We start from the raw sequence: 23,760 nt of genomic DNA, 5'->3' as shown, positions 1-23,760 counted from the left end.
TTTATAATGCATTATAGACATGGGCGTCATAGAGATGCACTGTGAAGCCAGTAGTTCACCTGAGCTATGATGAGCCCGGAAATCCTTCGAACCGGCCGTTCACTATCCAACACCATTGGATGGTTATGGAAGCCCATTTCCGCCAGTGTGATGAAAAAAAAAAGATCCTGTAAGTCATTATAATGAGAAACTTTCTCAAAATAATCAGTTAGTATCTCAAAGATACTAACTCATTATTTTGAGATACAAGTCATTATTTTGAGAAGGTTTCTCATAATAATGACTTACAGGACCGTTTTTTTTTCATCTCACTGGCGGAAATGGGCTTCCATACATGGTCATTCAGTTCAGTCTGAAGTCAAAACCTGGAGATGACCCTGAAACAGCCTCACACCCCCAGTCTTCAACCTTTTGCTGTAACTGTAAAGTTAGAAAGTACTCTCAAAGGAGAGAGAGAGGCCAGAGTCAGATGAGGACATCTAGACAATTAGAAGGGGGAGGGTGTAGCCCAGGGTGAATTTTAGTTAGTTTCTATGTAAGGGATAATGCCCGACGAGGTGTCCATTATCAGGAATTAATGGACGACAGGGTGCATCGGACAGTTGCCTCCGCGGAATTAAGACCATTAATTTATATTTTCACGCGGTTTCAAAATCTAAAGTTTTTCATAAGCCATAACTCAGTTTCCCTGGTAACACCTGAGGGTTTGACTAATACCTGGAACAATCATTACCGTCCCATAAGGTTTACTCCAGTAAATAGGACGAACCTTAGATACAACTGGGCAACAGGAGATATTTCTAGTCCGCTCAGCCCTTGAACCCTTTGGCTCAGCTAGGAGCCAGAAAGCTAACGTTATGCTAGCAAGATTCAAAGTCAATAACATTGCGTACGGTTGACAAACAGTAAATATAATTTGACAGTATGTTTAACAACAAGACTAGCTAGCTATCCAGCCATGTCATTGTCCCCAAATCAATATCAAGATTTTCACGAACAAATGAACGGAGTAAACGGAGGCTTTGACTGCGTCCCTGTTGCTATGGTTACTCATTTTAGATACAGGCTGATACTACGTAGCCAGCGCATTAATTTAGAACGGTGAACAGACAGTTTCACTGGAACTACTTATATCAGGAATTAACGGACACCCTGCAGCCAATCAGAATCGAGTATTCACCCAGACCGTGGTCGCGGCTAGCGTTGTTAGCATAGCAATCGCTTCGGCCATTTGTTTATGTGAACGAGCTATCAGATAGCCTGTAAGCTAATAATAGATTATGATACATCCTTGTGTTATGTACTTGATTTTTAGTTGGATTTTATGCATATATGAACTGGACTGTTGTACCGCATAGGGAGAGAAAGGAGCAGGAAATCCTCCGTGGGCCAGGAGGACAACACAACTGTTCCAGCTGTTTCCACATGCTTCGCTTCGGGAGGACAACGTTTGCCTGTTTGGATCCGCCTGCAGTCGGCCTCACTCGCCATTTTCCTGCATCGCCCTCATCAGGTCTACCATCACAGACTCAAGTCGTGAGTACTGTCTAGTGTTATTTTTGTTTTTGCCTTGCTCAGAGCAAGTGAAGTGGACGCAATATCATCTTCATCTGAAAGACCTCTACGCACCCCAGCAACGACTCAGGCCTGCAACGATTATTTCATTTGGACATTTTTATTTATTTTAGTAGATCTGCTATTATTCCAAAGACTGTTGTTGAGTGTGTGTGTGTATCCACAATGGCTGTATTTCATTTTGAGAATAAGCTAAAGAAAGTAAGATTGGTCAGTTAATTTTAAGGTACACACTTTGCCTTTGTGGAATGTAAAAGATTGATATTGGAATATCTGGGTATTTGCTTTGATAATTGGAAGTTGTTGTTTTTTATTTTCTGTTTTTTATATTTCACATCTTGCTAGTTGTTGAGTTGTGTGTCATTTTATACAGTCACATATTTCAAAGTTCAGGTTAATTGTAGTAATTGAAATTCTTAGTAGATATTGTTTAAATTCTTTAAGCACTACTAACTGGAGGCACCGCCATTTATTAATTCAGAGAGATTTACTTATTTAATTTATTGTCAAATTGTACTCAATTTCTGTTATGACCCGTTAAACAAATAAATTAATTTTACAATGTTTTGTGTGTTGTTCTTGCATAGATTTAATTAAAAAAAAATTCACTTTACTTAAAGCAAACAATGACCACTTATAGTGACTTATAACCAGCTTGTAATGTATTATATCTGCCTATGCCTCAGGAATTTCATTACTTAACTTAAAGCACCTAATAACCACTTAGAGTAACCTATAATCACATTATAATGCATTATAACAGTGATTATAATGCATTATAAAATGATTATATTACAACGATGAGAATTATAATACACTATGATCCTTGCAAAAAAAAATGTCAGTGAGTGACCAGCAATTATGAAGTATTATGATACTTGACCTTATAAGTCATTATAAAATGCTTTGTAATGTGTTATGATTATTGTTATAAAGCATTATTAATATTTATGAGTGCTTCTAACTATAATTATAAAGTGCTGTTAGCAAATTATAACTCATCATCAAGTTTATAATGCATTATATACATGGGCGTCATAGAAAGTGTTACCGAAACTAATGAATGAATGATATCCACTCACTATAAACTCACTATAGAGTACCATAGACTCAGTAAGTCCCTATAATAATACTTTAGGAAAGTGTTTTTTCACTCTTTGTTTTTAGGCTGTATTTTACCTTTTTTTTCTCTGGGTTCGATTGCTCTGTTGCCTAGTTTGTTCTGTCTTGTCATCTCTTTGCCGATTAATAGCTTATAGCCTAAAGCTGAGGCTGGCAATCATGCGGTATGCAGGGTTTCATTCCATCCACAGACTACACCAGGTGATTAGTAGTTCCTCCTCTCTGGAGGAACTAGCAACTTTTTTTTTATTAGTCGAAATGTCGTCTGGACCTAAAACACCTACAAAAAGTATCACTTTAATCCGATCATAGACGTCGTCTCTCAACTCCAACTACATTCTCGTGTCTCAAGTTGCTAATCGGACTGTAAACAATGACCAGCGCACAGAAGAGGAAGTCTTGGCCCGGATGTCCGCTGGCTACACCGCAAACCCCAAAATATTGTCCGTTGCCCCCAGAGTCTAATCGTCTTCAGACCGATAGATGGGTTCCGAGATTGCCAAGCAGTTGGCCTCCTTTGACTTCACCATTAGATATTGCTCTGGTTGCTCTAATGGTATGGTAGGAGATACACATATTTTCATGATTGTAGCTACCTGAAATGAGATATGCCTGCTCCAGTTCTAGCCACTTATGAGCATTTTAGTCAATTATCGCAACACCATGTGGCCAAGCAGGACTATATTGTTCAATGGCCATTAGGGCTGCCCTTCTACAACTGTACCAAGTTTTTGGAAAATTGGTAGCGTGATTACGTCTACTCCAGAAATTAGCTCTCCAGTGCCCCCATGTTGTTCCACTGGGCCAGTAATGGAGAGTGCCTCTTATGTCTGCTGATAGGCCACAAAGTTTGATGGTATTACCTGAATCCGTTCGGAAGATAGGCTATTTTGATATGCCTTTCTGTGAGAAGCCACTCCCACCGTCCACTCCCATCCATTCAGAACATTTTGAGATATCCTGCTAACAGACACACAGAGAGAATGGGGTGAAAACATAATTGCTGTCCGACTGCATAAAAGTAACCAGGAAGCTTAAAGCTCTACAGTATGTGATAACTTGGGTCTCTCCTCTTTGGCACCAAAGAGTTATTTCAGTTTTATCTTTATTTAGTTGCAGAAAATTGTGGCACATCCAGTCATTAAATAAAAGAGATACAAAATTGGAAAAAAGAAAAACAATGAATAAAAAAAGACAAAATAAATAAATCAAAACATTTACATAAAAGCTTCAAAAGTGTGTCTGTGAGACACACTACTACTACCAATACTCTTACTCCAATTACTGTATTTCTCACTTGCGTCAATCTATTTCCTCTTTCTGTCCAACATGAAATATAATCAGATAGCAGTACATAAGAATACCAGCCAGTCAGACACTCAAAAGTCAAAGGTTTGTATAGGATACATTCACCAAATGTATTCATTTGTTGTTTTTCTTGAAAGGCAAAGAATGGAGAAGTGAAAGAAGCGTTCAGCATGTCCTTCTGCTTTTGACGAACGGGGGAGAAACCAGAGTCCATTACTATATATTTACATAATGTAGTTTCTGTCAAGTATGACCAAAATGGACTGGGCTATCCCCTCATAGAAAACAGTCATATGGATAACTATCACCTTTCAACTGTTATGAGGATCATGAGACTAAAACGTATAAAAGGGCATTGTTTAATTTAAATGGGGTCATTTTGGATCATTTTATCAAGTTGATAGTCCACTAAATAATCAAACAGCATTCTATCTACACAGCCGACATCCTATCTCACAAGTCATTTAATATAATTGAGTCTTAAAATCTTAGTGAAAGAATCACAGGTCATTTTCTTGATACTAGTGGAGTGATCTTCCTCATTCTGCCTTGTTTCAAGATACTCCCACTTGTTTATAGACCCTGGAACACGTGAAACTGCAACTTTCAGTACCTCACTCTCGCTGGCAGAATGAAGAAAAAATAGTTTAAGACTGAACATATGACAAAATAAATGTACCGCAGGTCTGGTGAGCTGAAAAAGTTGAAGTAAAATGTTGTAAAGTATAAGCTACAGCTCTCCACGCTGCTGCAACGTGTCTTCACGTATGGCTGGTCAGGCGTGAGGCAATAGCAGGAATATGACTAATTCTGACCTTAACTAAAGAGCAGCAGTATGAGTAATGCGTGCACTAACCCCCCATACAGATGTACGCATCACAGAGACATCACTTTTTATGGTACATTATGCATGGGACAGAGAATTACTGCTGCACTATTTCTCTGCCTTTAAGAAGTGCAAATTCTATATTTTAATACGCCTGTTCTGTGCTGCTTTAAAACAGCTGAGAAAGAATACGTTCCAGATAAAGGGTAGATAGATAGATAGATAGATAGATAGATAGATAGATAGATAGAAAGAAAAGTTCTCTGCAGCACACTTTCAACATACATAGTCTGCCTAAAGGAGTCCCCCAGGGCGCTATACTTGGTCCCCTCTCATTTACTATACATATTAGTTATTTAGTCCAAACCATGTCAAATGCTAATCTTCATCCCCATGCTGATGATATTAACATTGCTGTTGTGCTACACACCTTGTGAAAACCCTTATGAATTCCCAAACTGGTTTTACCACTGTGTAGTCTGCCTTAACACCGACTGAAATTTGCTCTGAATTCCGACAAATTGGTTTTACCACTTTGGGAATGCAGTCTGCCTTAACTGAAGCCGACTGAAACTTGCTCTGAATTCCGACAAAGCGGGACAGGCCACAAAATCTTCCACCTACTTCTACCATGGGAAACACCATGGCTGGGAATATTATAGCTGCTGATTGGCCAAAGGTTCAGCACCTTGTAAAGAAATTCGAGAAAACCCCGGATGAGAGAGTGGCAGTTTGATCGGTTTATTCAATCTGCAGGTTGAGAGCCAAGGAACTCAAAATATGGATGCTTACTTTTAGATTTTATAGTGTTGAATTTTCATGATTATGTTAATACAGATAGAATATAGTAAAGCTATTGGTCAAAAAGTATAAGGTCATATGAACAAGACTGAACAGCCTATGATAATTATAGCTCTAGCACTTGAAGGAGATGCATGATAAGAGGTGACCGCCTTCTTCTAGAACAGTGGTTCTCAACGTGTGGTCCGGGGACCCCCAGGGGTCCTTGAGGGGGTTCCAGGGGGTCCCCAGCAAATTGATGAATTGTTAAACTTCACCATTATTTAATTGACACAATTAAAGAATGTAGAAGAATGAGTGTTTTGATCATAGTTTCACTGTTATCTCTCTACCTACAATACAGATAGTCATGGAATTCTGGACAAAATCATATCTAACAATAAAAATATTCTCAGATTTGGGTACAAGAGACAAAATCTCATTAAATGGGGTCCATGGCCCAAATATGCACTAAATTAGGGGTCCTTTATATGAAAAAGGTTGAGAATCACTGTTCTACAAGACAAGTTCTTATTTTGCCACTTGGTTAATGTTATCTAAGAGATTTGGGTATTTTCGCATTCCAGGCTCACAGTTCTGTGAGAAACACACCAGATGTTACTTTACAGTTTAATCTAATAATGCTGAAGCAGATTCAGTATTCCTGAATTTTAGGCACTTAAGGTGTGAATATAGGTCCAAGGTTACATATAGGAATGTTGCTTAGTATAGGTACTTTTCCATTTCTTCCTCAACAAAGATAAAATTGGGGTTTCATTCAAGGAACAAGTCAGTGTCAGTTTTGTCAGTTTTTGGTAGGGAAAAATAAACGCTGCCTCTTTTATGTTAGTTACGACAATGTTTTAGATTCACATATGTTTGTGCCTGTCTCATATATTACAGTATACTGACTATAAAGCACTCACTCATTAGTTTACCTTGTGTTATGTGGGTTGACTGGCCTGTTTTGTCCCGTTGTGGGTTTATTCATACGTCCAGTGTGCAGTTGACCATGAAATGGTCATGAAATGGTCAACCGCACACACACACACACACACACACACACACACACACACACACACACACACACAGACTCAGTTAGGCTATTTGTAGAAATACTGAAGGTCAGTGATGTCAGAGAAAGCTGTGTGAAACAGGAGAACAGAAAGTTACACACACACACCCAAACAGTCACATGGAAGTATTACACAGAACAAACAACAGAATAGGGAAATCACCACTGGAAAAAAAAAAAAACGTCCTCATAAAGTACATCACAGAGCTCAGTGTTTTATTCGTTATGGGAAGTGAAATAAAGACGATACAGAGATACACACAGATGGAACTCCCACTCTTGGCAAACCCCCCCCTCACAGAGAGATAAAGGCCACGTAATAAGTCAGCGATCCAGCCCGGGTCATTCCCGAGCTGCCCCTGCTACTGTATAAAAAGGAAATCTAACGGCATAGAGATCCACACAGCAGAGAGACCAGGTCACATACAGCAGGACTGACAGCTTCCCATTCGCTTACTATTACACCGCAAGGGAACGTACACTTCGCCATGGCTGCTCCTCGTCTCGCTCTGTCTGTGTTTGTGCTGCTGCTGGCTGTCATCGCCCTGAGCGAAGGTAAGGAAGAGCTCAACAACTCAATGAGTGTGTGTGTGTGTGAGAGAGAGAGAAAGAGAGAGAGAGAGAGAGGGAGAAAGAGAGATATATGGTAGGGTTAGACTGGTATATCAGGCTGATATTGGTTTTTTATGAAAAATCAGATCTGGTCCAGTCAGTGTGGTCCACCTCTGATATGATATGATTTGATTGATTACATATTTATTGTAGGATTAGGTTGTCTATGGCGGTGGTTCTCAACGTGGGGTCCGGGGACCACCAGGGGTCCATAAGGGGGTTCCAGGGGGTCTTCAGCAAACTGATGATTTGTTAAACTTCAACATTATTTCATTTACAAGAAGTTAACACATTTAGAGAATGTAGAAGAATGACTGTTTTGGTCATATATTCTCTGTTATCTCTCTACCTACAATACAGATACCGTAGTCATGGAATTCTGGACAAAATCATATCTAACAATAAAAATATTCTCAGATTTGGGTACGCTACAAAAAATATAATAAAATATAATAAAGTATGCATGAATGTTATTATTATTAGTGATAGTAGCAGTAGTTAATGGAGAGTTTTAGCTTTTTCTGTAATAGTTTGGGACTTTTTTTTAAATGAAAATGATCAAATTGACATGAAAAAATCATTGGATCACATTTCAGGCTGAAGACGGCTTGTAGTGTGAAACGTTTGTGTTATTTGTTCCATCGTTGCTACTTTTTGCAATAATAATTCCTCATATCATTAAATTTGACCATTTTCACTTTCAGAAATCCAAAACTATTACGAGAAAAGGGTCTGAAAACAGCATTTAGACCATGGGACACTAGAACTCTCCAGTTGGATAGATCCAGTATCAAGTCAAATTGGTCGTGTACAAGGACGTTTTCGTTCAAATTTATAGATATTGAATATCGGCACAAAATATCAGCTCTCAGCAGCTTCAATTAAACAATATCTGTATCAGTATTGGCCTTTTAAAAACCCATACCGGTCGAACCCTAGTGTACCGAAAATGAAAGACTGGATTTAGGTGTGTGTGTGTGTGTGTGTGTGTGTGTGTTGTATCTTGCTGAGATGTTCATTCCCAGGTGTTTTTTTTTCGTAGGACTGCGCGGTCCTGGGCCGAAGAGATGCTGCTTTCGTTTCGCTAAACAGGAGCCCAAAGAGAGAGTGACTGGCTACCTCAGGACCAGCCAGAAGTGCCCCAACCCTGCCGTGCTGTAAGTACACTACAGTGTAACAGTAGGGTGTTACTGTGGAAGTGTGTGTGTGTGTGTGTGTGTGTGTGTGGGTGGGTGTGTGAGCGAGCACTAATTCCACCATACAGCTCTGCAGCAGCATTTTACATCTACTTCATAATATTTGTCTTTCACATCATCAACATCAACCTCATCATCACCATCACCAGCATCATCATCATCATCAGTAACATGTACATCATCATCGTCATTATAATTATCACCAACATCATCTACATCAACATGTACATTATCTACACATGATCATCAATCATTATCAATATCTACATCATCATCACCATCATCATCTTCATCGCGCCTACTCCCTCTGAAAGTGCTGAACCTGTCTAACGGTCCCTATCGTCCTCAACCTCCAGGCTGCAGACGGAGAACGGTCGTCAGCTGTGTGCCAGACGGTCAGAGAGCTGGGTGAAGAACATCATCAGTGAGCTGGACAGTAACATCCTCCCTGGAGAGGAGAGCCACCTGTAACCACGGCAACACCACATCCACCACCAGAGCCACTGAGAGAGGGAATCTGGCCAGTGTGTGCGTCGTGATGCTGCGACTTTTCTAACTAAACTAACAACTGTTGACTGCAAATATGTAACTATCTATCTTTCTGACTCCTTATACACAATATATATATATATATATATATATATGTTGCCATATAAGAACCTATACGCCAGATTCTGATATATATTTCAAAATATAGTGAATATATTAATGAATAATATATCCTGGCAAGCTACTTCAAGTAAATATATCAATGTATAATATGTCCTGGGATGAGCACGTACAGTATATTTGAAATATTAGTAAATAGATTCATAAATAATGCATATTGGGATAAGCGCATATTTTAGAATAGACTTGGATAATATGTCCTGGGATAAGAAACATTTACATACATTGCATATTAAATGTTTTTTATAATATTTTTGGAATACTAACTTAAAAGATTTTTATTTTTAATATAAACTGCCAACATTGTTGCACAAAGTTGCAGGGCACTGTTCACAATTGACTTAGAGAAACAAATGAAACTCCTCTTGGCATCATCAGTATAGTATAAGCTATCGGCTTGACCACTATATATAGACTGTACCACTGTGAGCTATTTGCCTTGTTATATATATCTGATAATGTACAACCAGATGCAAATAACAGATCAAGAATGTTGTTGTTGGTTGGTGGAATGTATCACGTGACTATTGAAGAGTCCTGATGTTTTAAAGTGTATTTTATACTCAGGTTCATTTCTGTATGCTTCGGGTCTATACTCTCTTGAATTAAAGCAAGACAGCATGTGAAAGTCTGCCGCTGCATCAGTTCACTTTGTAACCTGATAACACTTTTCTTCACCACTAGAGAGCGCACCTAGACCATTTAGTTAACCTACTATGTTTTTGAGCCACTTTAATGAGTTTATTACAAAAAAAAAAAAAGCCGGATCACTAGTAAATCTCTAGGGCACTCCTCTACTGTTTTTTTTTACGCCGAGTTACGGCTTTTAGGGGGAAAGCCGCGTATTTCTTACGCTCCGTCGTTTTCTGGACGTTTATCTGTTTATTCCTCGGTCTGTCCGTCCTAGTAGAACATCACTTACATCACTTGAGAAATCGTTAGAGCCTACTGGTAAATTCGGCATAATATAATCCACCAAGCAGAATTTACTTTCATCATTTCTAATTGGTTCACGCTGCTCGCTACAGCCGAGCACGGTGTATTTTGGTGGAAGAAGATTGTAGTGATATAAGGCGAAGCTATTCTAAAAGTTGATGTTTTTTATTGAAATAAATGCTGAATGGTGAATAACATGTATGCCGAATTTACCAATTGAACCGTAAAATTTGTAAAAGATCGTAAGGCATGTTCTATTACCCTCTTCAACCGCCCATACCTCTTCAGACATGATGGTCTTATAAGTACACATAACCTAGACTTCACCCTACTGACCGAGACCTGGCTGGATAGAAATGGCGCAGTCGCGCTCATTGAGACTGCACCTCCTAACTTCAAGTTCATCCATACCACCAGATCTGATAAGAGAGGCGGTGGAATAGCTGCTGTCTTCTCTGATATCTATAGCTGCAAGGAAATCTCCCTCGGGGAATTCACGTCTTTTGAATACCTTGCTGTATCTATACACTGTAGTGCTGCGACTTTAATAATTACTGTCTATCGGCCACCGAAATCGAAATGTGGCTTTCTTGATGAACTCTCTCAAGGTCTCCACTGACTACGATTGTTTAATTATCTCATGTAACTTTAATATTCACGTTGACAATCAAACAGACCCTGATGCCAGAAACTTAATTAGCCTACTGGAGGCATTTGACCTCACTCAGCATGTTTCTGGCCCCACCCACAATAAGGGGCATACTCTGGACTTGGTCATATCAAAAGGACTTAATATTTCCGTACCCTGTGTCATGGATGTTGCTATCTCAGATCACTGTTGCATATTCTTTGATGTATCTGCTTTTCCTGTACAACAGAAGAGTACTCGAACAATCAAAAAACGTACCATTGATAATAACACAATTGAAACCTTTAAGAAAACTGTAAATGAGTTACCGTTGTTCATGGCATCACCAACTGAAGAAATGGAGTGGTTGTTAGGCAGTTTAAGAGAAAGTGTCGCCAGGCAGAGCGACAGTGGAGAAAGACAAAACTTCAGGTTCACTATGAAATCTACAAGGATAGACTGAGTTACAATAACAAAGAAATTAAACAGGCCAGAGAATCCTTCTTCTCTAAAATCATTAATGAAATTATCAACAATAGTAAAGTGCTCTTCTCTACTGTTGACCGACTTATTAATCCACCATGTCCAACCCCATCAGAGATGCTGTCCACTAAAAAATGTGAGCAATTCGCCACATTCTTCAATAACAAAATTATTGCCATTAGACAGAACATTAGTGCCTCAAGTTCTACAAATGAACCTACCCTCCAGTTCTCCAGGAATATTACTTGTGCCATGTCTCATTTTGACCCTCTAGACCTACAACAACTAGACAATTTTGTTGGGCAGCTCAGGTCCTCCACCTGCTGCTTGGATCCTCTCCCTACCACATTTTTTAAAACTGTTTTTGACTGCTTAGCACCTGAGGTATTGGAAATGATTAACTGCTCTCTTCAGTCAGGTATATTTCCTGCAGCGCTTAAAACAGCTGTCATTAAACCACTTCTGAAGAAGAGTAACCTTGATGCAACAGTTATTGCTAACTATAGGCCCATCTCCAACTTACCTTTCCTCAGCAAAATACTTGAAAAAACTGTTTATTCTCAGCTTAATAACTATCTAACATCAAACAGCCTTCTAGACACTTATCAATCTGGTTTTCGATCTCACCATAGCACAGAAACAGCACTTATCAAAGTTGTGAATGATCTGCATATAAACACAGACTCCAATAAACAACCGTTCTTGTGCTCCTGGATCTCAGTGCCGCTTTTGACACTGTTGACCATGACATTTTACTACAGAGGTTAGAAAAATGGGTCGGCCTATCCGGCCCGGTTCTAAACTGGTTCAGATCCTACCTACAGGACAGTCAGTTCTTTGTGTCCATTGGCGACTTTGCCTCGGAAAGAATGAGTATTATGTGTGGAGTACCCCAAGGTTCGATTCTTGGACCACTACTGTTTAATCTCTATATGCTCCCACTCGCACATGTCATGAAACACAAAATAAACTACCATAATTATGCAGATGATTCACAACTGTACATATCCCTATCCCACGATGACCTAGATCCCATACATTCCCTAACTCAGTGTATTGATGATATTAATCTATGGATGTCACAGAACTTTTTACAACTGAACAAAGATAAAACAGAAATACTCATCTTTGGTGCAAAGGCTCAGAGACAGAAAATTGCAGCTCATCTCAGTTCTCTGTCTCTGGAGAGCAAAAGTGAAGCTAGAAATCTGGGTGTAATCATAGACGGCGATCTAAATTTTAAGAGCCATATCAATCAACTCACAAGATCAGCCTTCTACCATCTAAAAAACATTTCAAAACTGAGGGGCTTTCTATCAAAATCAGACTCTGAGAAATTAATTCATGCATTTATAACAAGTAGACTAGACTACTGTAATGGTCTTTTCACCGGCCTCACAAAATCAGCTGTGCGGCGACTACAGTTAATTCAAAATGCATTCCAATTCTCACCGGAACTAAAAAGTCTGAACACATTACACCGGTTCTTAGATCCCTGCATTGGCTCCCTGTCAAAACTAGAATCGATTTAAAAATTCTACTACTTGTTTACAAAGCTCTAAATGGCCTTGCACCTCAGTATATAACAGACATGCTAATTAGATACAAACCAGCAAGAACTCTCAAGTCCACAGGCAGTGGTCTTTTAACCGTCCCTCGCACTAACTCCAAAGCAGGGGATGCTGCCTTTTGTATTTATGCCCCAAGTAGATGGAACGCCCTGCCTGAGGACTCGAGAGAGGCCCCCACACTGAACACCTTTAAAACCAGGTTAAAAACCTTACTTTTCACAACAGTCTATGACTAAGTTCTTAATGTGTATGTGTATGTGTGTGTGTGTGTGTGTGTGTGTGTGTGTGTTTTGTATATTTTGACATTGGCATATTTTGCACTAACACTTGTTGATGCATATTGCATATGCATACTGTATTGTCTTTTTATGTAAAGCACATTGTGTTGCCCTGTGTATGAAATGTGCTGTATAAATAAATTTGACTTGACTTGACTTGACTTGACTATGAGGTACGTAGGTTTGCCAACAAGCGAGGAAACATTAAAGTGGATACAGACAACTTTTCAACTTTCCCCCCGTTGTCCCCCTCTAGCGTTTCCAAGTGGTATTGTTGTTTGCGCTGCTGTTGCAAAGACAACCGGATCGCTTTCTGTTAGAGCCTAGCTCTGTGCAATAGAACAAACCACCTGTCTGCTTATCAACTCCTTGATCATAACACAATATAGTAACTTTCACCACTGCTCATTTTAGAAAGGCCACTGCAAGAAAACGTGTTCTTTGTTTAGATTATCAAACGGACAATGGATCATTTGTTTGTTTCTGGCTGCTAGCGTTAGCGTTAGCTAGCGTTAGCAACATGGCTAAAATTGCTAACGCTAGCTACGATAGCTAACGCTAGCAGCCAGAAACAAACATAGTTAGATGTTGTCTATAGAGTCTTTAAGATGACAGATTTTTGAATGGAGTTTGGCAAGATGTCCCTTTGCTTACGAGGCGAGCCAAAATTAGACAAAATAAATAAATCAAAACATTTACATAAAAGCTTCAAAAGTGCGTCTGTGAGACACACTACTACTACCAATACTCTTACTGCAATTACTGTATTTCTCACTTGTGTCAATCTATTTCCTCTTTCTGTCCGACAAGAAATATAATCAGATAGCAGTACATAAGAATACCAGCCACCAGCAACCAGGGACTGCGCCAGAACGCTCACCACACATCAGCTATCTCAGTGGAGAGTAGAGGACTGAAAGAGCCAATTAGGTAACGAGGGATGATTAGGTGGCCATGATGGAAGGAAGGCCTGTTTGGGAACTTTGCCAGGGCACCGGGGTTACACCCCTACTCTTGCAATAAGTGCCGATGGGATCTTTATTGACCACAGAGTCTGGATCTCGGTTTAACGTCTCATCCGAAGGACGGTGCTCACTCACAGGACAGAGTCTCTGTCTCTGCCCTGGGGCATTGGGGATATTATTCATGAGACCAGAGGGAAGAGCACCTCCTACTGGTCCTCCAACACCACTTCCAGCACCAGGTGGTCTTCCATCCATGGACTAACCACAGCCAAACCTGCTTCCCAGGCAAGCTAGCGATGTAATGCAGGAGCTATGGTGCTGGCACATCCTATTTCACACCCCAAAAACATCCATTTTAACAAGTCATTTAATATAATTGAGTCTTAAAATCTTAGTGAAAGAATCACAGGTCATTTTCTTGATACTAGTGGAGTGATCTTCCTCATTCTGCCTTGTTTCAAGATACTCCCACTTGTTTATAGACCCTGGAACAAGTGAAACTGCAACTTTCAGTACCTCACTCTCTCTGGCAGAATGAAGAAAAATAGTATAAGACTGAACATATGACAAAATAAATGTACTGCAGGTCTGGTGAGCTGAAAAAGTTGAAGTAAAATGTTGTAAAGTATAAGCTACAGCTCTCCACGCTGCTGCAACGTGTCTTCACGTATGGCTGGTCAGGCGTGAGGCAATAGCAGGAATATGACTAATTCTGACCTTAACTAAAGAGCAGCAGTATGAGTAATGCGTGCACTAACCCCCCATACAGATGTACGCATCACAGAGACATCACTTTTTATGGTACATTATGCATGGAACAGAGAATTACTGCTGCACTTCTCTGCCTTTAAGAAGTGCAAATTTTATATTTTAATACGCCTGTTCTGTGCTGCTTTAAAACATCTGAGAAAGAATAAATTCCAGATAAAGGGTAGATAGATAGATAGATAGATAGATAGATAGATAGATAGATAGATAGATAGCATTTTTAGATTGCATTTTCATTTTCACATACTCGTATGGGCGAAAACAAAACATTTACATAAAAGCTTCAAAAGTGTGTCTGTGAGACACACTACTACTACCAATACTCTTACTCCAATTACTGTATTTCTCACTTGCGTCAATCTATTTCCTCCTTCTGTCCAACATGAAATATAATCAGATAGCAGTACATAAGAATACCAGCCAGTCAAAGACACTCAAAGGTCAAAGGTTTGTGTAGTATACATTCAGCTCATACCAAATGTCTTGTTTTTCTTGAAAGGCAAAGAATGAAGAAGTGAAAGACGCGTTCAGCATGTCCTTCTGCGGGGGAGAAACCAGAGTCCATTACTATATATTTACATAATGTAGTTTCTGTCAAGTATGACCAAAATGGACTGGGCTATCCCCTCATAGAAAACAGTCATATGGATAACTATCACCTTTCAACTGTTACGAGGATCATGAGACTAAACTCGTTCCACCACCGGGGAACCACAGAAGAGAAGAGTCTGGCTAGAGACTTAGGGCCTTGCTGAGGTGGCAGCACCAGGCGCCGCTCCATGGCAGAGCGTAGTGAGCGGGAGGGAGCATAGACCTGAATGAGGGAGTTCAGGTAGGTCGGAGCCGTTTTGGTTATTGTTTTGTAGGCGAGCATCAAGGACTTGAAGTTGATGCGGGCAGCAACTGGGAGCCAGTGGAGGGATATGAACAGCGGAGTGACGTGCTCTTTTGGGCTGGTTGAAGACCAGACGCGCCGCCGCGTTCTGGATCATCTGCAGAGGTTTGAAAGTACAGGCCGGGAGCCCTGCCAGTAAGGAGTTGCAGTAGTCAAGGCGTGATATTACAAGAGCCTGTACCAGGAGTTGTGCTGCATGCTCAGACAGGTAGGGTCTGATCTTCCTGATATTGTATAGAGCAAATCGGCATGACCGAGCAACAGAAGTCACATGCTCCTTGAAGGTTAGCTGGTCATCAATCATGACACCCAAGTTTCTGGCAGACTTTGTGGGTATGAGCTCAGTTGATTCGAGCTGGATACTGATCTGTTGTTGTACAGAGGGACTGGCTGGGATGACAAGGACCTCAGTCTTTGACAAGTTAAGCTGAAGGTGGCGTTCCTTCATCGAAGCCGAGATATCGGCGAGGCAGGCCGATATCCGCGCCGAGACTGTGGGGTCGTCTGGCGGGAACGACAGGAGAAGCTGGGTATCGTCAGCATATGAATGATAAGAGAAGCCATGTGAGCGGATCACTGCACCCAATGAGGTGGTGTATAATGAAAAGAGAAGGGGTCCAAGCACTGACCCTTGAGGTACCCCTGTGGACAAGTAGTGGGATTTAGACACTTCCCCTCTCCAAGACACTCTGAAGGATCTCCCTGAGAGATAGGACTCAAACCAGCAGAGGGTAGATCCTGAGAAGCCGAGCTCAGCGAGTGTGGAGAGGAGGATTTGGTGGTTCACCGTGTCAAAGGCGGCCGATAGGTCAAGTAGCAGTAGGACAGAGGACTGACCGGCAGCTCTAGCTGATCGCAGTGTTTCTACTACAGACAAGAGCGCAGTCTCGGTAGTGTCCGCGTTTGAAGCCAGACTGGGTTGGGATCATACAGGCGGTTCTCAGAAAGGAATTCAGAGACTTGATTAAAGACCGCCCGCTCAAGTGTTTTGGAAAGAAAGGTGAGTAGTGAAACCGGCCTGTAATTATCAACCTGAGATGGGTTGAGTGTAGGTTTCTTTAGTAGCGGGGTAACCCGGGCTTGCTTAAAAGCAGTGGGGAACACACCCGCTGAGAGTGAGGAGTTGATGATGTGCGTGACTGCAGGGATAAGTGTGGGAGAGATGGCCTGCAGGAGGTTGGAGGGTATGGGGTCCAACGGACAGGTAGTGGGGCGAGAGTCAAGTAGTAGTTTGGAGATTTGCTCTTCAGTGAGATGGGAAAAGGACAGGAGTGAGGTCCTGTTAGCTGGTGGCAGCAGACTGAGTTGGTCAGGCTCAGAGAACTGATTACTGATGGTAGAAACCTTATCAGTAAAGAAGGATGCAAAGAGGGTAAAGAAGGATGCAAAGAGGCCTGATTGGACAAGATGGCGCTTGTTGGTAAAGGAATATCAAATACAGTTTATTGAATTTGTACGTTAGTACACGGATTTTAATTGAATTTATTATAGTAGAACTATTTTAGGAATTATTCACGACTGATAGATAAAAAAAAACGTTTAAAGAAAAAATTCTCACATACCCCCTGCAGTACCCCAACGTACCCCTAGGGGTACGCGTACCCCTATTTGAGAACCACTGCTCTAAATAATCAAACAGCATTCTATCTAAACAGCAGACATCCTATTTCACACCCCAAAAGCATCCATTTTAACAAGTCATTTAATATAATTGAGTCTAAAAATCTTAGTGAAAGAATCACGGGTCATTTTCTTGATACTAGTGGAGTGATCTTCCTCATTCTGCCTTGTTTCAAGATACTCCCACTTGTTTATAGACCCTGGAACAAGTGAAACTGCAACTTTCAGTACCTCACTCTTGCTGGCAGAATGAAGAAAAATAGTTTAAGACTGAACATATGACAAAATAAATGTACCGCAGGTCTGGTGAGCTGGAAAGGTTGAAGTAAAATGTTGTGAAGTATAAGCTATAGCTAGGATAAGATAGATAGATAGATAGACAGATAGACAGATAGATAGAAAGAAAAGTTCTCTGCAGCACACTTACAACATAGATAGTCTGCCTAAAGGAGTCCCCCAGGGCGCTATACTTGGTCCCCTCTCATTTACTATACATATTAGTTATTTAGTCCAAACCATGTCAAATGCTAATCTTCATCCCCATGCTGATGATATTAACATTGCTGTTGTCCTACACACCTTGTGAAAACCCTTAAGAATTCCTAAACTGGTTTTACCACTGTGTAGTCTGCCTTAATGCCGACTGAAATTTGCTCTGAATTCCGACAAATTGGTTTTACCACTTTGGGAATGCAGTCTGCCTTAACTGAAGCTTGCTCTGAATGCCTCATATATGCCTCAGCTGCCCCTGCTACTGTATAAAAAGGAAATCTAACGGCATAGAGATCCACACAGCAGAGAGACCAGGTCACATACAGCAGGACTGACAGCTTCCCATTCGCTTACTATTACACCGCAAGGGAACGTACACTTCACCATGGCTGCTCCTCGTCTCGCTCTGTCTGTGTTTGTGCTGCTGCTGGCTGTCATCGCCCTGAGCGAAGGTAAGGAAGAGCTCAACAACTCAATGAGTGTGTGTGTGTGTGTGAGAGAGAGAGAGAGAGAGAGAGAGAAAGAGAGATAAGGGTTAGACTGGTATATTGGGCTGATATTGGTCTTTTATTAAAAATCAGATCTGGTCCAGTCATTGTGGTCCACCTCTGATATGATATGATTTGATTGATTACCGGTACATATTTATTGTAGGATTAGTACACTGGTTGTCTATGGCGGTGGTTCTCAACGTGGGGTCCGGGGACCACCAGGGGTCCATAAGGGGGTTCCAGGGGGTCCCCAGCAAACTGAGGAATTGTTAAACTTCAACATTATTTAATTTACAAGAAGTTAACACATTTAGAGAATGCAGAAGAATGACTGTTTTGGTCATATATTCTCTGTTATCTCTCTACCTACAATACAGATACCGTAGTCATGGAATTCTGGACAAAATCATATCTAACAATAAAAATATTCTCAGATTTGGGTCCGCTACAAAAAATAGAATCAAATGGGGGTCCTTGGTCTATGGGAAGACCTTAACCTGAATAGATTCTAATGGGACCTTTTGATGAGATGCCACACAAGTATGCATGAATGTTATTATTATTAGTGATAGTAGCAGTAGTTAATGGAGAGTTTTAGCTTTTTCTGTAATAGTTTGGTACTTTTTTTTAAATGAAAATGATCAAATTGACATGAAAAAATCATTGGATTACAGTCCAAAATGGGGAACCATTCAATTTCAGGCTGAAGACGGCTTTTAGTCTGAAACGTTTGTGTTATTTGTTCCATCGTTGCTACTTTTTGCAATAATAATTCCTCATGTCTTTAAATTTGACCATTTTCACTTTCAGAAATCCAAAACTATTACGAGAAAAGGGTCTGAAAACAGCATTTAGACCATGGGACACTAGAACTCTCCAGTTGGATAGATCCAGTATCAAGTCAAATTGGTCGTGTACAAGGACTTTTTCGTTCAAATTTATAGATATTGAATATTGGCACAAAATATCAGCTCTCAGCAGCTTCAATTAAACAATATCTGTATCAGTATTGGCCTTTTAAAAACCCATACCGGTTGAACCCTAGTGTACCGAAAATGAAAGACTGGATTTAGGTGTGTGTGTGTGTGTGTGTGTGTTGTATCTTGCTGAGATGTTCATTCCCAGGTGTTTTTTGGTGGTGGGGGTGGACGTGAGCGTGAGCGTGAGCCTGGGCTTCGTCAGACAAGATGCTGCTCTCATTTCACTGTGCACGAGCCCAAAGAGAGAGTGACTGGCTACAAGATCAGACGGAGGTGCTCCATCCCTGCTGTGCAGTAAGTACACTACAGTATAACAGTAGGGTGTTACTGTGGAAGTGTGTGTGTGTGTGTGTGGAGGGGGGGGGGGGGGGGGGGGGAGCGAGCGCTAATTCCACTCCATACAGCTCTGCAGCAGCATCTTATATCCACATGTACATCACCAATATCATCCACATCAGCATCTACATGAACATATTTGTCTTTAACATCAACCTCAGCATCATCATCATCATCATCATCATCATCATCATCATCATCATCATCAGTATAATTATCAGCAACATCATCTAGATCGACATCTACATTATCTACACATGATCATCAATCATTATCAATATCTACATCATCAACATCCACATCCACATCTACATCATCACCACCGACATCAATCACACCACCATCATCATCATCATCATCATCACCTCAGATGTTCGGTCAGCTAGGTGGTCTGGGTTGGCAAAGGGAAAATGGCAATGCAAAATGAATGATTACAATAAGCACTGGCCAGTCCAAGTAATGAGGATCAAACATCAAATATTAGGCGGATATATATAATAAACAAATAAACTAATACAAAAATAAATAAATGCATACAATAGAAATAAGTATGAGTATTTTTAAAGTATGTTTTGGTAAATTGGTTGGTTAAGTTGAGTTGAGGGCATTAGTTCACAGGCAAAGCTGTTTGTAAGTTTAATGCTTGTACCAGTTGTATGTTAATATATTTTTGGTCAGTGAGAAAGTGTTATGACAGATCACCACCATCAACATCTTCATCGCGCCTACTCCCTCTGAAAGTGCTGAACCTAACAGTCTCCTTCGTCCTCAACCTCCAGGCTGCAGCTGGAGAGCGGTCAGCTGCTGTGTGTCAAACTGTCAGAGAGCTGGGTGCAGAACATCATGAACGAGCTGGGACAGTAACATCCTCCCTGGAGAGGAGAGCCACCTGTAACCACGGCAACACCACATCCACCACCAGAGCCACTGAGAGAGGGAATCTGGCCAGTGTGTGCGTCATGATGCTGCGACTTTTCTAACTAAACTAACAACTGTTGACTGCAAATATGTAACTATCTAAACATCGAACAAAAAGTTCGGAACTTTGTGTTTGGTAGATTATTTCTCTGTTGTAACAATGCTTCTTGGCAATACATTTTATACCGTTGGAAAGCCTGTTTATTTCCCTTTTAAATGGTGCCTCATTTGTAAGGAACATGCATTTGTGGGATGAGCAGCACAGCTGAGTATGTGGGTTGCGCTCATGTAAAATTTGCCAAATCTTCTCTGCCAATGCCAAACAGCTTATTCTGCTGTTGCTATTGACTCTTGTTTGGTGTTGTTTGGTGGATTGGATGATTGAAGTCTATCAGTAACAAGGAAGAAACAAGACATATTGACAATTTTACAATTTATTCATTTAACAAACAGTCAGGAGCCTCAGTAGCGTGTGGAAGAACCATACACAGCCACAACAGCCTGGCACCTCCTCCTCATGCTGGTCACCAGCTTGGTCACACACTGCTATGGGATGGCATTCCACTCCTCAACCAGGATTTGTCGCAAGTCAGCCAACGTGGTTGTGTCGGTCACTCTAGCACGAACAGCACGCCCAAGCTGATCCCATAAGTGTTCAGTTGGGTTGAGGTCAGGACTGTTGGCAGGCCATTCCATTCTCTCTACTCCCAAATTCTGGAGGTAGTCTCTGATAAACCCCGCTCTGTGGGGGCGAGCGTTGTCATCTTGGAGGATGGAGTTCGGTCCCAGACTGTGGAGATATGGGATCGCCACCGGTTTCAGAATCTCATCTCGATATCTCTCTGCATTGAGATCGCCTCCGATGATGACAAGCCTCGTTTTTCCAGTGATGGAGATGCCGCCCCACACCATCACACTGCCTCCACCAAAAGGTGTTACTCTATCGGTGCAGCGATCAGCATAGCGTTCTCCCCGTCTTCTCCACACTTTGACCCTACGATCCAACTTCCGTAGGCAGAATCTGGACTCATCGCTGAACATAACGTTCCTCCACATGTTCAGGTTCCAGTGCAGGTGTTGCCGACACCAGCGCAAACGGGCCTGTGAAGGGCGGTCATGGCAGGCCTCCTGGCCCCATGAGCCCGGAGATTGGCTGCGTGCGGTCTGTTCCGGATTGTCTGGGCCGAGAGCCGTGTGCCATATCGTCCTGCAAACCTTGACTGCAAATCTGTAGAAGACAGCCTACGGTTCCTAAGTGCTGAAAGGGTGAGGAACCGGTCTTCTTGGGGTGTCGTCTTCTTGGGACGCCCACTTCGCGGTCTGTCTCTGACATCCCCCGTTTCATGGAACTCGGCCTTCAGTTTGGAGATGGTACTATGGCTCACTCCAAATAATGCCGCAACTTGCTTTTGTGGAACACCAGCTTGAAGTCGCCCCATCGCACAGGCCTTATCGAGATCAGACAAACGTGGCATGCCGATTCTTGGAGCAGACACCGATTGACCGCTGTAGCAGGGCCCATGCTCACAGGTGCTGCCAATCAGGTGCCAATCAGGTACCTGATTGTCAGCACCTGGGGGTACCGGAAGCTCAAAACAAGAGTCAATAGCAACAGCAGAATAAGCTGTTTGGCATTGGCAGAGAAGATTTGGCAAATTTTTCATGAGCGCAACCCACATACTCAGCTGTGCTGCTCATCCCACAAATGCATGTTCCTTACAAATGAGGCACCATTTAAAAGGGAAATAAACAGGCTTTCCAACGGTATAAAATGTATTGCCAAGAAGCATTGTTACAACAGAGAAATAATCTACCAAACACAAATTTCAGAACTTTTTGTTCGATGTTTATATCTGATAATGTACAACCAGATGCAAATAACAGATGATCAAGAATGTTGTTGTTGGTTGGTGGAATGTATCACGTGACTATAGAAGAGTCCTGATGTTTTAAAGTGTATTTTATACTCAGGTTCATTTCTGTATGCTTCGGGTCTATACTCTCTTGAATTAAAGCAAGACAGCATGTGAAAGTCTGCCGCTGCATCAGTTCACTTTGTAACCTGATAACACTTTTCTTCACCACTAGAGAGCGCACCTAGACCATTTAGTTAACCTACTATGTTTTTGAGCCACTTTAATGAGTCTATAAAAAAAAGCCGGATCACTAGTAAATCTCTATGGGAAAAAGGACTGCTTTAAAAGAGATGAAAGGTGCAGAGTTCCCCATCAGAGGCTTCACTGGGGAGAGATGAGCTGCATTAAATGATTTGTTGGTGCATTCAAGGAAAGAAGGGAAAACATGCAGTCGACATGTAATTGATGTTTTAATTAAATTTATATAGTTAGGTGTTTCAATACATGTGTTATCAAAAACATATTTTAAAGAAATATCATAGATATTCTTATGGAAGGCTACAGGGGACTATATATATATACTATATTTAAATGATAATGCAAACTTGAAAATGAAAATGTAATTTCACGATAGCATTATAATTTTCCACATATGCATGTGTTATTTGAGTAAAAATTAAAATGAAAACGCAATAATCCAATTTGCATTTTCATTTTCACATACTGGTATGGGCGTTATATGACCATATTAAAATGAAAATGGAAAAGCTGTTTGACATTTAATTTTCAAAATCGTACCCCCTCTGTACAGCGGACAATATTCAAATGTTAATTCAAATTTGAAAATATAAACAATGTAAATTAGCCTTACTTAAGTTGCCACACCTTGACATGCCCAGTTGAGGCCCAGTCGTATTTATCACTTTGTTGTCCGTTAGTTGGCGGCTCAAGTTGTTCCGATATTTCCGACAGCATTTGAAGGCAGCACATTTCGCCTCGAGCGGCCCTCGAGTCGCGTGTGACGTCACTGCGTTTGACAAATAGGAAGGGGCGGATCCAGAAGAAAGCGAGCTGCATCAAGCTAGCCAGAGACAGCCAGGTTAAAACCAGAAGTAAGGCGCGGTTGCCTTCAAAATAAAAGTATCAAATATGTTGCTTTTGAAAATAAAAGAATACTTAAGTACTAAGGCGCACACAGCAGTTTCAAAATATAAAATCAATCATGTTTTATTCATTATATATCCTTAAATATATTGTACATTTTCACTTGGATGTTTGTATTACTTAAAAGCTGCAACACATTCTTGACTATAGTTATTTTGGAATTCTCACCCGGAAGTTTCATTTTATACTCTGGGTGGCTTGACACTGGTAGAGAAA

At 41.0% G+C, this 23,760-nt stretch overlaps 1 protein-coding gene across 1 annotated transcript; it reads left to right on the top strand.

Annotated features, from left to right (window-relative positions):
• Positions 1–7,065: 7,065 nt before the first annotated feature.
• LOC139638236 (C-C motif chemokine 4-like) lies at positions 7,066–9,870 on the top strand. Its single transcript, XM_071512302.1, has 3 exons — positions 7,066–7,241; positions 8,341–8,455; positions 8,851–9,870. The coding sequence occupies exons 1-3, from the start codon at positions 7,175–7,177 to the stop codon at positions 8,963–8,965; spliced, it is 297 nt and encodes a 98-aa protein (XP_071368403.1). The 5' UTR covers positions 7,066–7,174; the 3' UTR covers positions 8,966–9,870.
• The last annotated feature ends 13,890 nt before the right edge of the window (positions 9,871–23,760 follow it).

Source organism: Centroberyx affinis, unplaced genomic scaffold (assembly GCF_046629955.1).
Source record: "Centroberyx affinis isolate AG114_WGS23_722 - 3 ecotype Tasmania unplaced genomic scaffold, CSIRO-AGI_Caff_v1 ptg006220l_1, whole genome shotgun sequence".
NCBI lineage: Eukaryota > Metazoa > Chordata > Actinopteri > Beryciformes > Berycidae > Centroberyx > Centroberyx affinis.
This window is presented reverse-complemented; position numbering and strand designations above follow the sequence as displayed.